This window comes from Scophthalmus maximus, chromosome 14 (genome assembly GCF_022379125.1).
Source record: "Scophthalmus maximus strain ysfricsl-2021 chromosome 14, ASM2237912v1, whole genome shotgun sequence".
Lineage (NCBI taxonomy): Eukaryota > Metazoa > Chordata > Actinopteri > Pleuronectiformes > Scophthalmidae > Scophthalmus > Scophthalmus maximus.
In genome coordinates this window covers 4,431,033-4,446,593 of record NC_061528.1, presented here as the reverse complement: position 1 = coordinate 4,446,593, position 15,561 = coordinate 4,431,033, and the positions used below count along the sequence as shown (strand labels likewise).

The following is a 15,561-nucleotide window of genomic DNA, read 5'->3' as shown; positions in this document are numbered from 1 at the left end:
TAAAGTTAAGCGACAGGAACCAGAGGCGGACGCTGTTTTTGTTTTTGTCCGGTGACCAGAAGAAGCACCGGCGGGTTCGTCCTCTCCCTCACTACACAGACGCTAACCGGATCTCTTTTTGAAGTCGGAACCGGCAGACAGGAGACCATGGGTGCCGGTTCGAGCACCGAGGGCGAACGGGAGCCGCTCCTCGGCGCCTCCAGCGCGGAGGCGAACGGCCGCCCCGTCCACAGCCGAGTGTACGGCAGAAGATGGCTGGTCCTGAGCCTGTTCTCGCTGCTGGGGCTCATGCAGGGGATGGTGTGGAACTTCTGGGGCCCCATACAGAACTCGGCCGCGCGCGCCTACGGCTTCACCAAGTCGGACATCGCGGTGCTGGTGCTGTGGGGCCCCGTGGGCTTCGTGCCGTGGCTGCTGTTCATGTGGTTGATGGATAAACGAGGTGAGAGCCGGTGATCTTCTCTGGGGGTTGTGGAACATTGTGTCCTATCTTCTTGTTTGTTTGTTTGTTTGTTTGTTGTGGTGTGTTCGTCGTGATAAAAATACAACAGACAAATCATGTACAATTTATATACATACATACATAAAGTCTCTCATTTACCGACCCCCCCCCCTTCCCTGAACCCACAACTCTCATACAGAGATTAATAGTAGCAATAGTAATAATAATAATCATAATAATAATAATAATAATAATAATACAATTATATAATAACATACTTGTAAGAAAAGTAATAATAATAAAATAATAATACTCATGGAATGAAATTCAGATTATAACAGATATATTTTGACAAGTAGATGCATTACAAAATTAAGAGCACAGGGAGACAATGCCATTAAAGGCAGCAACATGATGTTTTGAGAAAGGATAAAAGTCAGTGCTTGAAGATGTGTAGTGAGTTAATAGTTCATAGTCAGAAGGTGCTTTGAATTTAAAGGCACGTCTGCCAATTTCTTCGTCGGTTCTAGGAATAGTAAAATAGGGTTGTTGAGTATGTCTAAGAGGGTAAATGGATACATATGGGGTTAGATATTGTTTAAAATTGGAGGGATAGTTAAAATTGATACATTTAAAGATACATAGGAGCCAGTGGTAGTGTCGTCGAGTGTTTGGGGATAGCCAGTTCAAAGATTGGTACATGGAGCAGTGATGATACGGACACCTCATACATGAGAGAAATTAACATCTGTAGATACTCTGAGATTAGTGGCCATGTCCTGTGTCCCACAGAAGACTGATAATCCTCCCGTGGTCCGATTGGATAAATTGGAGATAAATTGTCACTTATCAGATACTCACCCTGGCCACATAATGTCTTGAGTCTGCTGTTATCAAATATGTTGACTCCATAGTGTAAAATACAGGAAGGCCATTGTGTTTCTGTGGTATCAGAAACTGGTAGTAGATTATTTCATAAACCAATCAACCCTTTTGAAATAACTAAATTAACAGTAGAAACAGATCTACTATTGTGTTTTTTTTATATGTTAATATCACTTATCTCCTCCAATAAATTGGCCGAGATGAATCTGATTATTTGCAATCTGAATTTGTAATCTGAAAAAAGAGTCTAAGATAGGACTGCGGCTAATGATCATTTTCAGTGAGGTGTTTTCTAAACAAGTGCATCACAATTTCCCAAATCCTAAAGTGACATCTCGAATTTTGTCCAAACCGAAAGTTTAAAACCCAAACATATTCAGATATTTAAAGCTTGAAAGAATTTAAGACAAGGAAACAGTAACTATTTTGGTATATTTACTTATTACCCACTTATGTTATTAACAAATCATAAGAATTGTTGACAGCTTTCTTGTCCGTTTATCAATGAATTCATTTAGCACCAGTCCTTGTGCTCACGTTTCACTTGTAATCCATTTTAAGATAAAGTTAACATTTGATTTAATCGACTTCGTCCTGGAAAAATGGTGGCGTCACAATCAATTGATACCACTTCAGTCCGTGCAAAAGGGTTTTCCTGTCTCCAGTGTTCCATGCAGATGAGTTGGACACGTTGAAAGTACAGTTTAAAAAACTGCTGATCCGAGATAAGTCTCCTCTCTTTTCGAGAGGACTTCAGAGCAGAAATGTAAAGTAAAGTGCCTCTGAGTGATGGCGAGGAAGAAGCCTGGAGACACACTCGCCTGGACTTCACCGAAACCAGTTCCTCCGCATCGTCACCTGACCGACGCGTAGGAGTCAGGGGACCGCCCCCGGTCCGAACTGTCAGATGACAGAAAAACTGTTACGACAACGCGGCAACAAGACCGCGTAACTAACTGCGGCTGCTGACGACACGAAGACCACAAGCAGAACCCTGCCAAGAAACTACACGTGATCCCGATCTTGTGCTTGTGTGGTCCATCAGCAATAAGTAGCTCTGGGTGTGCTTGTTTGCCTGATTTAAAAACATATGGTTGTCACGTCAAATCTGAGACTCAGAGACGTCTTTTAACTGACTGTTTCAGGTAAAATCATCCCGCTGTTTATCACCTATTGGCCTGTTAAGTTCTTGCTCTGCACTTTACACCCGTCGTCCACACAGGTCTGCCTCTGAGTTGTATATTAGGACAGGCGGCTCATTCAGCGACTCGCAAATTGTGTTAAAGCCGCAATGTGACCTTGTTTAAAACAAACTAAATTCCTGTTTCTTGTCTATGTACGATACACACTCTCAGTCAGACCCGCTCTGCTTCAACTTGTCAGTGGGGAAATTGCTTGGCGATCCCTCCGGGAGGGATACATCCTCCTCCTCCTACTACCTGAGGGCAGAAAATGTTGATGATCAACAACACGGTTAAGTTGCCATCGGAGAGAGGGTACAGAGTCCCTAGGATCAGGTGTTTTGTGATGCGGTCATAATGTGCAATATGATATTCGTACCAGCTGATGCTGCAGAATGTGACCCGCTCGTCAAACGGTGATGTTGTCGAGCTGGTACGTCCTGCTCGCAGCAGCTGGCCTCCAGGGGCCTCGCTGGGTCTCTGACCCTTTATGTGTATCTCTTTGGATTCCAATGATCTCTACAGCTTACCTGGAACAGGCGACTGCAGACATATTAACTCATTCTTTATTTTGTTCTCTTTTGTAAGAAATGGGGCAAAGAGAGGGCAGGAATGTTTCAGAGACTCATAGGTTTGGATATACGATTTCTTTTGTTAAAAAATATTACAGAATTTCAAGTAAGAGTTGAAGCCGACTGTTGGTTTATTTGTGTTTTGTTTGACGGACACTTCCAAACGTAAAGATATTCAATTCATAGTTACATATACAAGAAAAAGGAGCAAATCCTCACGTATGACAAAATATTTATTTCTTAATAAATGACTTAAATATTATCTACTATCTGATAAATTGACTATTTTTTTGCAAAACTGCTTATTTTTTCTTTCACCCCTTTTTGATAAAATCCCTGCTTTATTATTGTTCGGTCACACTCTTATTCATTGTGAGTTCCACCCATAACTATTAATCAGTCATCAGAATAGCTGCTGAAAGTTGTTTTTTTTAAATCAATCAACTGATCGATTGACTCAACGTTGCTGGCTAAGCCCTAACTTATTCTCCATTGTCTGTAATAGTGTTATTGGGTAAAAGGCAGTGACTATAGCATCATCTCCAAATCAAACACTAATATGAAAGTTGTATAGTGTTTTTTTTATAAACTAATATATGAGGAATTAATAAGTTCCTGGTTGTTATTAGGAGTAGTGATATGTGTTGATATATGGGTCATATTGATGTGTTATGACCTGTTTTACCCGTCACACATCAATAAAATATAATTCCACCTCAGTCCTGTTTTACAGTGGTAATAGTTAGTCTGGTGGAGGTTCAGCGAATGCAAAGGACGTGGGGGGAGAAAAACAGAACAGGGAAGTGGGGAGAGTTTCCGTAAATGGACGTCATGTGGGTGAAACTGAGATTTCCAAGTTGACCGTTTTTCCATCCCACTGCGACATTGAACAAGGAACTTTGGATTCCTGTTGTCTGTTTGCAACGGTTGGTGGTTTTATTGGTTATAAACACTCAGTTTTAATCGTTACACCAAACTGAAACTAATAATTATGCTCTAACTTCTGAAATGTGATGATTATCTTGCTTTTCTCTGTCTTTTGATCAATAACAAACAACAGATTCCTTAGGGATGATAAGATAATCTGATTTTGTATATAAAGGTTGATGACCTCAATCACATTCATTCCTTTATCGCCATCTCCCATCTGCCATTTCTTCTTCTCTTTTTCTCCACTTCTCTGATCGTATCTTGTGTCTTTCAGGTCTGCGGGCATCCCTCCTCCTCTCTGCGTTTTTCATGCTGATGGGAGGGGCTCTGCGGTGCATCCCACTGACGGATCAGCCTCTCCGACGCTGGTAAGACTCCTCTGTGAAAAACATTACGGGAACCGGCGGTTGAAGGGGGGACGAGTGGGATGGTTTAGAGCTGACCACAATGCTTGAAAGCTTTGAAGCATCAGTCGTTGCCATGGCAATCAATGTCCAAATGGATATAAGAATGCTTAAAGTTTAATAAAATATATTATCATGATGGCCTGAGCCACTGACAAGCATTGACAGACGAGGACCAATTGTAATCGTAGGAATTATTTTTTGCAGAAGTGAAAAATGAAAACTTGATATTTTTGGGCATGCCAAAATGACTAAATGAAAAAGCCCCCTACCAAATTTCCAAGATTTGGTAAGCATGTATATCAAGTCAACCCCTACGAAAAAAAGTCAGTGGCCGCCAACAGGAAGTCAGATTTTTGGACATTAAGCACATCATACTTTAACGAACTCCTCCGACAGATTTCATTATTATTATATATAATTTGTGTCAGTTTGTTGCATTTGTGGCTTTAATGTTAGGTCACAATTTTTCTTATCACTCTCACAAGAATCTTTCCATTTGTGAGCCGCTATATTTTTCAATTTATGAATTTTCTCGCAGGCCAGATGCAGCTGTCTCATGGGCTACTGTATAAGCACCTGGATGATAATTAACACTAAAAGCATCGGTGACTATTGTTGTGGATTTTTAGGCCGTCATGCTGCGTTGAGCCATATTGATTCAAGCCAAGGTCCTGTTTATTTTGCTTCAAAGTGTGGACGACGTGCAGCTGAATAGAGGAACAGCCAGAAAACATTTGGAGAACAGGATTATGAAAGACAGCTCAATACTGTGTGGGCCCATTACTTCTTCTTTGTGTCCTTGCTGCCAGTTTCCTCCCTTATCGGCCTGCACTTTGACAGGCCATCACTGGGAAACATAAAAAGAATTCGCCATTATTCTAACCGTTGCATTCTCTGTTTTTTTTACTCACACGCTCTGTGTTCCTCTCTTTAGAGAGTGCAAGAGCTCAGAGAAGGTCATTTCAATTATATTGTGCCTTTTGTAAATCTCATTGAGTATTTCCGAGCAGCATTCCGTCTAATCACTCCTATTGAGGCCCTGGCAACGAGGCGGTGTATCATAAAATATCAATACGCGGAGGAAATTGTATTTCCACAGAATGAGTGGCATAGATCTCACTCCATGGATTTTGAGGATTTTTGTAAAATAATTTCAGCCTTCAGAGCGCAGTGAAAATCAATTTCGCTTCTCAGTCTCTTTCTCCGTGTGTCTCACGAGGCTTCGGCGAGAAAGTCATCACCGGACTGAAAAGCTTGTTATGTCGATACAGACCAGTGTTAAGGAAAATGAAAGGGTTTTGTGTTGGTACATTAGGAAGGACGGTCCTGATTTCCTGCTCATTGTGCCCAAGTTGAGGAAGAGTATTTACATTTTGCCCGTGAAACCTCGTGTTTACCATCTGAGGTTTGTTGTAGTATCCTCCCTTGATGATAACTCCGTAGTGCTCTTCACCCAGCTTTTAACAATGAATGACGTTCCTCTCCGTGCTCGTACTGTAACCACATGTAGACTGAACATGTTTTGTTTTTGTACTTTTGCTGACTTCAGCGTTTACCACACATTGATTTATTTGTGGTGTCACAATGTCAACATTGACCACCTCGTATTGAGCTCCTGCGTTTTTTTTCAAAAAGGGAACAATCTAGGGCGGTAATGATTTTGATGAACATAGATGTATAGGCAGCAAAGAGGGAGATGACAGGGGAGGAGGATGAGGAAGAGGAGGAGGAGGAGGAGGACAGCAGCCAACGGGAGCTAGGGCAGAAGCTGCAGGTGAGGTTATTCACATGTCACATAGAGCGACCACCACAAATTAAATCTAAATCTACGGGAAAACACTGCGGTTCTTATCCAAAGAGTGCTGACCTCGTATAGATCACGGTGTTGCACAAACAACCCAATGTGATCCTGGTTGTGTTGGACAATGGCATCTCACACCGGCCACAACATACCAATGTAAATAACAGCTAACCTGACTAACCAGAAATAGTTCTGGTTAGGGAAAAGCCTGCATCACAAGAGTTTTGCGCTCGGCCCTTTCTCTCGACCCCTCATCCAACAACATTCAACAACTCCCAGAGGCTTTTACTGTAAAGGAGAAGTAGAATCAAATAGAAACAGGGGGCTGCAAAGAAACAAGAGCGACTTTCTCTACTTCCTCTACTCGTTACACTCGGGGGGGCCGGACCTCTGACAAACCCCGCAGCCATACGACAGGATGCATCAGATCTCGGTGTCTGCAGAGCTCAGGACCAAAAGAAGAAAGAAAAAAAGCGTGCCCAGAGTTCAAGGTGCGTGACTGGGGGCGGCGCTGTTCCCTCCCTGGACGACGGGAGCAAATCCTGCACAGCCCGTGACCTTCAGCTCCTTCAGCTGCGGTCGTCAAAGTGTAAAAAACCAAGATGGCACGGTGCGAGAGCCGAGATAACGCACAGCAAATGTTAGTTCTAGACACGGTTCAGCTTGCAGCTTGCATATTACATGCAGCAGGTCACAGCCCCTTGAAGCCATGTTTCTTTTAATGGATGACACAGAGGATTACATGCTGACAGACACGCGCAGCTCCCCGGATCACCAGTAGATGTCACTCTTTGCTTTGCAGTAGTGGAGATGAGACAATGTCGGACTGCCAGAGCTTCGTTTTAATGACCCGTGGTGCTGCTGGCTCTCTTAAATGAGATTTTCAGAAGCACCGTGTGGGCTGTAATGATGATTTAGATCACTGAGACCCAAAGAAGTCTCCACAACTTTTAGAGTGTGGCGTTCAAGGGCATCGCAACAAGAGCGGTGAAACGCAGCGTTTGTGTGTTTTATCTGCTCACCTCATCGACAGACGTTTAGAAACAGAAGAAGTCCCCTCGTCAACCCCCCCCACGGATCTGCGTTTGTTCCTCCTGCCATTTCGTTTTTCATGGCGATTATTTTATTTATTTATTTTTCTTTGGTTTTTTATTTGTTATACTGTCTTCTCGAGGAAGTAACCCTCATCTGTTCTCTCTCTCAGTTCTGAGTTTTTTAAGATCCTTTTGTAGCAAATGTAGTGTAAACAGCGGGAACTTCCTCTCGTCCAAAAAATACTGGGTCTTTTTGTGTAGCAGCTACAGTTTTTTTTTTAATTTTATTATGTTTGATGGAGTAAGTTTGTTTTTGTGAGGGTTCGGACCGGGACAGAGAAGCCACTGATTAGACCTTACTGTGATGAAGTCTGCTCTTAAATCAAAGGCTTTTTCAATCTCTTCTTCTCATGTTCACTCTCTTTTCTCTTGCCCCTTCAGCGCCCCTCTCTCTCTCTCTCTCTCTCATATATTTAAATACAGAGCGGTGGCGTGATTAATAAGAGTCTCTCAGATCTCAGACCCGCTCACACCGTCTGATTGGACATCAGAACCCGCCGTGGGTCCCGCAGCAGGCTGTCATATGGCCGCAATTGCGGTGGTGTCATTGTCAAGATCGAATCGCCGGGTTATCATTATCCTTTCTATTATTTTTTTTATGTGAAGGCAGATTTGGGTCTGTTACCCCCCCCCCCCCCCCCGGTGGACCACAAGCAGTCAGAAGATTTCACCGCAGCACCGGCTTCTTTGTCTGGTTCTCCATCACATTCCGTCTGACAGGCGTCATCAATTCCGATTAACTCAATCATCTCTTTTTTGGAGAGAAAGCTGATCCCGTCCCCTCTTTTTCCTTCTCCTTCTCCTGCCACAGTGCGGCGGCCCTCATGTGACCAATCATCCTCACGTTAGTCACCATCTGTCCTCATCGCCTGTCACATTAAGGGGCAAATTTTCTCAGTCACATCCATCTTGAGTTCTTATAGACACCGAGACAGGGTAATGAACTGCAGTACTTTGAAAGCACTGACCAAAACTTTTTGTCGCATGAAAGTTTCAAAGGCTGGTCGGATAGTTGGTTCTGTTGATTATTCAGATATATTCCCGTCGCTTTAACTTTGATTTTGCTATTCCTATATCGCGTACAAGGTTGTATTTCGAGACTCTCCCGCACCAAAGCAGCTTATCGCGACGTATGTGGTCGTTTTAATAGACGGCAGACATCTAGTGGTCGTAATGAGGTCAGCGGTAGACGAACTGTAGAGCTGGTAGGCCCGTCAAGTTTGTGTATTTCAATTTAAATAAGTTTGCTTATATTCTGTAAAGTAATTCTCTGCCATGTCACCCTAACCCTTAGCTTTACAAGCAGATCAACTATGCATTGGCAAAGCAAGTAACAGTGTTCGGAGGTGACAAGATACAGTACAGAACCTGGTCCAGGTCCATATCTGGAGGCTTTGGTGAGTCTGTGATCGCAGGGTGTTCTCCAGGTAAACAAAATACCATGTTGGCCACAGCATCATTGCCAATTCGGACTTAAAAACAAAGAAAGGTGCTGCCCTGTGCGACTGCCTCTTCCCAACATTTAAAAGCCGCGAAAAGATTAAAATTTATGTAGTGCGGCATCTCGCCCGCCTGCTGCCGTGTTGTTCTCATCCTCGGCTGATAGAGATTCAGTGTTGTACCTGCTGCCTCGTGGCGCCTGCTGCTCTCCATTCAAGTCCTTCTCTCCCTCGTCTCTTGCAAAACGCTGGCCCCGGCCAAATGGAGTGCAGCCACAGTGATGTACCTAGTGTCGCAGTTAGCAGTAAACAAAGCGTGACAGACCACCGCCACAAAAAAAATAAAAAAGAAGCTTGTTAATCGTGGAGAGATGCCAAGCAGTTGGAGCAGATACCTTTTATATATCCAGTGATTTTAGTTTGTAGCAAAACATCCATCTTAACATAAAGTGCATGTCCACCTTCACCTGCAACCAGTTGGACCAGCCGTCAATCACGATGCATCCGTGGCCCAATGTATGCATCGTCTAGTTTACTCTAAATGGGGCAGTAACTTTCTAAATGACCATCATGCTGAATTGAAGGAGACTTGAAACTACCGATTGAGAGCATCAACTCCTCAGGAACATGTTTACTGACATTATGAATCAAGTGAGAAGTGCAGTCATTTTCTCATAGACTTAGAAACTGACTTCCCTTTGCAACCAGTGGAGTCGCCATCTGCTGGTCATTGCGGAGAATACAGGTTTTCTGCATTGGCCTCACTTTCCAGACCTGGCGACTACAGCCATTTTTAAAAAATATATAGTCTAAGGGTATCAGCCAGGTTTCTGACAACTTCCAACCATGTGAGCAGGTTCATCTTTAAAAAAAAATGTAGATGCTTGTGGCTCTTGTCTTCCATCACTTGTAATAAGATGGAGGAGAAAATGACCCAGTGGTAAATGCGGCAGTGTCTCGACTCTGGGTTCAATCCTCGACGGCCGAGGTAACTCACTTGGCGTAGGAATGACAGATATTATTAATATATTATATATTTCCCCAGACACGATCAAAGCAGGATAGTGGTAAACGTTCTCATCATGGATAGTTTGCTGATCTATAAGGAAGGAGTGGGACAAAGTAAGTGCCGCAGAATATTTTCGGAGGTGCTGGTGTGTAGGCCGGGATGTGAGCCGGTTCGGGGATGTGGGAAGGAGATATTAGTCAATCTGTCACTGACCGCAGCACTTTGTATTCTGCCACGACACATTTATCTGCGAGGCAGAGGAGAACAGAGTTGGACAGAGTTAGAGGGCAGAGAAGCATTAGCACACTGAAGGGTGAACAAAACCAGCATGTACCCGCTTTATGTCTGAAGATATTGCTTTTTTAAATGCAGGGCTGACTATTAGACCTGAATACATTTTTATTTTTGGTACTGGGCAAAATGTGCCAGAAGAAGATATTGAATGTAAAAATGTTGAAATATTTCTGCTGTTTTTTCCGGGAAAATGTCCAGACCCAATTTTCCAGAGTCTGACAACAGCAGTCATAAACTAAAACTTAGGTCTTGAGTAATCATTCTCAATAATGTATTAGAAAGCATGGACAGGTTGTTATACGTCCTTGTCATCTTCCCCTACATCTAAATTTAATGTTTTCAAATGTATGTCACGTAACTACTTGGATATATATTTAGATCTTTAGATCTTTAAACTTTCCTTGAGTTACATTTAACTCACAGTTTGGGGTTTTTTTGCCCTCACTTACGTTGAGTGAGGATCAGCAGGGACTCTCAGCTGTCAAGCGTACAATCTGAATGGAAATATAATGAGTATTTGTGAACACAAAAAAAAATTCCCAATTAGCCCAAGATCCCTTGCTCATCCTTTCTCGTTCCTCATCATTTTCTCTCTCTCTCTCTCTCGGCTTCTTCCCTCCCTCCTTCCTTCCTGGTCTCGTCTCTCTCTCTCTCTCTCTCTCTCTCTCTCTCTCTCGGCCGAGCCGTCTCAAACTGCTCTGAATGAATGGGGTCTTTACTGAGCTCACAGACAATCAATCAGCCGCGCGCTGTCTCCGGCGGCCGGCTGTCTCCGATAGACGGGGCGGGGGCTCGAGGGGGCCGGCGGTGAAGGCTCGGGTGCCGTCGGGGGACGTCTCGGAAGTATATCTGTCTCGAAACAGCTCAGTGGGAAGTTGCACAAGTGAGACTGTAACTTGGACTCTCTGAGGGGGCAGGTTGTTACTTACATCCGCCGAGATAATTACGTCTTATTCTCATTCCCCCCTTCGGCTGTCATCATTCCATAAGATTATTATTTTTTTTTTTTTCTCATAGCGAATGCTTCATTACTTGATGTCAGTAGGAGTTTATTTATGTCTTAATAAAGACACTGATGTGAGGCTCACTGCTGCAGCCATGTTTGATTATCTCTGTTGTTTTACGGCGATGGATCCAACGCAAGTGTGTTGTAAACAGACGAAGGGTTTACTGCACCTCGTGAAAAACCTACAGCTCTGTAATTTCTTGTAATGCTGTAAAATAGAAGTCCTCGATATTGACAAAGTTGTCAAAAATGAACAAAAATATGGCTCAAAGTTCTGGTTAGGGTTTTTTTTATGAACCTTTAAAGGCATCACAGTCCTCCGAACTCAATTTTCAGTGTTATGTCCACGCAACAGCTGGAAGCTCAAATCTCATATTTGTTCAGGCGAAAAGAATCACATTTCCAAGAATTTACTTATCGTAGCTTTCCATGGTCAATACAGACCCACATAATTCATACTTACCTACAGAGACTAAACCTCTTGACAGTGACTGAAAGCAGCTGTGCAGATGGCGAACTGAGATTAGACTTATAGCCAGATAAACTTAGATGCCCTCGTCTCACTGTAGAGAATGTACTTTCATTATTGTTATTATTATTACTATCATTATTATTTTATACGACATTTAAATTAGTTCCTACGCTGTCAATTAATTCAGTTTCATCTGTTTAGCCCCAAATCAGAACACGCAATATCTCAAGGCACTTAACATAAGTAAGGTTGAGACGTTACAATGCATCAACCCAACTCTTTTCCACCGTGAGCAAGCACTTGGCAACAGTGGAAAGAAAAACTCTCTCCATCATGGAAAATAATTTCCATGGTCATCACAAGATTATATTTTATTGATATTTGCTGCAAATTCCAAAGTGCAGCACAGATGTTTGCCTGCTTCTACCGGATTTAGTTGCTGTTTTCAGTGAAGATTAAAGGCCATTTCTTTCTTTTTCTTACTGTTTCCCTTACAGGTTGATACACGGCGGTCAGTTCCTGAACGGTTTGGGCGGCCCGACCATAATGAGCGCCGGCCCCTTCCTCTCCACGACGTGGTTCGCCCCCGACCAGAGGGCCACCGCGACGGCCGTGGCCTCGCTCTTCTGCTACCTGGGGGGCGCCGCCTCGTTCGTGGTGGGACCTCTGGTTGTGCCGGCGCCCAACGAGACCGTGACAGAAACCGGGATTGCGGCGGCGGCAGTTTCCGACAGCGCCATCCGAGACAGGATCCAGCTCGTTATGTATGCAGGTAGGAGACCGGCGAGTTGCAAAAACCCTCTTGAGGGCACGGAGGATCAATAGCGCATCATTTCGACATCATGTCACCCCCTCCACCAAGGGACACAAATACAATCAGGCGAGAGGGGATCCAAGGAATTTTTGCACAAACACACACACACACAAAAAAACTCCAATTATAATCTTTATAACCGCCCCGCTGAAAAATAGATTGCTGGGACTGTTATGCTTAACTGATTCAGAAGATTAAAATCGCACTCAAAAGAGAAACAAGCACGCTGTTATAGATTGGGGCTTAGGCTTTTGCTTAACCTAAGGTAGTATTGTTATTCATTTTTTTATTAAAGGGCAAAGCATGCTCCTTTTATGTAGTTTTGGAAGTGATCAAAAATGAAAAATGACAGGTACATAAAACACATTTTGCAATTTGTACGGCAGCAACCGGTCACCTCTCTACATGACGAATCAATGTGAGTGGGAATGCAACTGCCGCTCCATCAATCCTTATGATTACGGCTGTAAAATGTTCCCCTTTTTGGAAATAACCAAACTGTAAGATGTGTTGCTTTGCCAAGAGGACACAGTCAGTTAAGATATCACACAGCTCTTTGCCAGATTCACACGATGATACAACCTGAGCATGTATTTAGTCTTTCTTGTCTTGTAGGTCATTCTGTTCTTGCAGGCGAAGATGTCACCATGACCTTTTTCTTTAAAATGTCAAATTGGTCTTTCTGTCTTATCCACGAAGATAACCTGTGCGTCTCTGTTTTTTTATATCTGTGTCGCTGCGCTCCGGCAGAGTTGGCCGTGATTGCCGTGCTTTTCGCAGCGGTCCTCATCTATTTCCCGTCGCGCCCACCGATGCCACCCAGCGTAGCCGCTGCGAGCCAGAGACTCAGCTACAGGAGCAGCATCTGCAGACTTCTCAGGTAAAACCACAAAGAAACACTGTATACACACACACACACACACACACACACACACACACACACACACACACACAGAGTCATCTGACAAACCCAGCCAACTGACATCTTTAGGTTGACACTACGGGGGTCGGCCGATATTCACCATAATCATTTTTATGATCTTATTCACAGAAATTGAATGTATTGTCAAGTCTCCATGTTTCCTACGTCGTGTTGAATGCGGTTGTTGCACGAAACGGTCCAGAATACGTCGCATTCTCCTTGAATTTTCAGCGCTGCCGGAAACCGGACATGGAATCGAGCGGTGCGCCACCATAAAGTGTCCCCCCTGTGGGTTGCACAGTTGGTTGCGGTTTGCAGCTTTACCAACAGATGCTGCCAGAAAATAGCTTTAAGAGTTTGTGTTATTCAAATATTTGACGCCTTTTGACAATTTTGTAGACAAATATCCTAATCGGTCTGTTAGATCAGTAATAATCGATATGACCAACTTCTACTTTGAGACCATTCTTTCAGTACATTATTCAATAACTGGATCTGTCCTTGATTCAACTCTGGTGTGTAAAAAGAATCTTCGGTGTGACATTTGAAATCAGGTTTATGTTTCACGACATCCGACTAACAGAGTCGTCAGGAGCAGATTTCTTGCTTCACCTTCAGTGCTTCTCTTACCGCTGTGTCTCTACAAATCCATCAGGGTGTAGTTTGGTATCTGATTTGCTGATGCGACGCGCGCTTCTTTTTTCCTTGGATAGTTAAAGCGACAGAATCTGGAGGAACGATAGGGAATTTTAATGAACGGGCCTGCCACTCACCATCTGCTCGGAGGTTGTTATCAAAGGAAACCCACAGGCGTTCCCTCTAGATTAACTACTAAGCCATAATACACTGGTCGCTGCTGAAATCTACATCATCCCATGCATCTATACCATCAGGGGCCGTTATCAATACACATCCTCTGGACACTGCTGAAGCTTTAAGATAGAGAAAGCCAGAGATAATCTATCATGACAAGGTCTTGAATATCAGTATTAGTTGAATGCTGTTATTGGTTTTTTTTCCCCTCCATCACCTTTGTCTATATTTTCTTAGGAGAGAGCTATGAGGAGATCTAAAGTCAATGATTGAGTCACATTTCACTATAACCCCCTGCTCACACTTTCTGCTGGGGAAATATTTATCCTCTTGGCCACGAGAAAAAACCCTGTTGCCCGAGGAGCGAATATCTTGCTCTCTTAACTGGCTTGTGGAGGAACGAGGCCTGTGGCAGTGGCCGGGGATTAAAGGGCTGGAGAAGGGAGAAGAAACGCTGGGGCGATGGCAGCTGGGGAGTTGGCACCAAGCTTTGTTTGCTGCGTCTTGGTTCCCCCCCCCCCCCGTAGTAAGAAATAACGCCACTACAACTGCACCAGGCTTTTTCCCGTAGTCCTCTGACCAGCACAGACGGGCTTAACTCGCTGCAAGAGCTCCCTCTGATAGATGACGGGGGCCCCCGGCAGATATCAACCTAATGCATAGTTTTGGACAGATTCACACACTGGCCAGCTCAACTAGGCCGTCGGGCTGAGAGGGGGGTTCTGTTCCACTTCCGATAGGCAGCCTTCCAGTGACCTGTTTGGGCAGCGTGTTGTATCTCGGCCCAGCAGCATCGAGCATTAGAATTCTCCCGCAGTGGCTGGACATGGAGACGGAGAAGGGACTCTTGTGTCCATTTGTCTCCCGTACAGGACGTAGATATGCTAATCAGAAGACTTCGGGAAAAGGAATTTAAATTTACAGCTTCACCGATAGATATTTATTTACAAAGGGCGTGGGTGGTGGTTTTTACCAACTGTGCAGCTCTTTTGAATGTGTGTGTGTGTGTGTGTGTGAATGTGACTTTAACTGTAAAGCGCTTTGTGTGGTTGATAACACTAGAAAAGTGCTACATAAAAACAGTCCATTCACCATTTACAAGTGCTCCTTTCCCCCTCCATACTTTTAAAATACCTGCATGCAACCAATTTTTCTGTGAGGTAACATGTGGCGAGGGAGCGCTGCCGCACTGAAAAGCTAAGTTGGTCGTGACCTAATAAATGTTATCGGCTAATTTCATAATGCACTGTCGAAGTGAAGGGAATTAGCGAGCATCAGGAGGATTCCTGCTTCTGCCCTAATAAGGTCAGGGTCGGTTCCGAGACCACCACCGAGTTGCCCGGTCGCATTTTCTAGTCGAAGTTTGTGTCGGTAGAAGTTGACAAAATTGCACAAATTTGTGGCGTGGGCGCCAGGCGACGCTGGGCGCCAGGCGACCAGTCAGTCAAGTCCCGTCCACCTGATACCCGTCCACGGATGT

At 44.0% G+C, this 15,561-nt stretch overlaps 1 protein-coding gene across 1 annotated transcript in view; it reads left to right on the top strand.

Annotated features, from left to right (window-relative positions):
- Nucleotides 1–4: 4 nt before the first annotated feature.
- The window catches only part of slc49a4 (solute carrier family 49 member 4), a 41,211-nt gene continuing 25,654 nt past the window's right edge, over nt 5–15,561 (top strand). The window contains exons 1-4 of the mRNA XM_035651516.2: nt 5–442; nt 4,285–4,378; nt 12,030–12,304; nt 13,097–13,226. Coding sequence (XP_035507409.1) covers nt 148–442; nt 4,285–4,378; nt 12,030–12,304; nt 13,097–13,226 — 794 coding nt within the window. The 5' untranslated portion in view covers nt 5–147. The remainder of the gene's footprint in view (nt 443–4,284; nt 4,379–12,029; nt 12,305–13,096; nt 13,227–15,561) is intronic.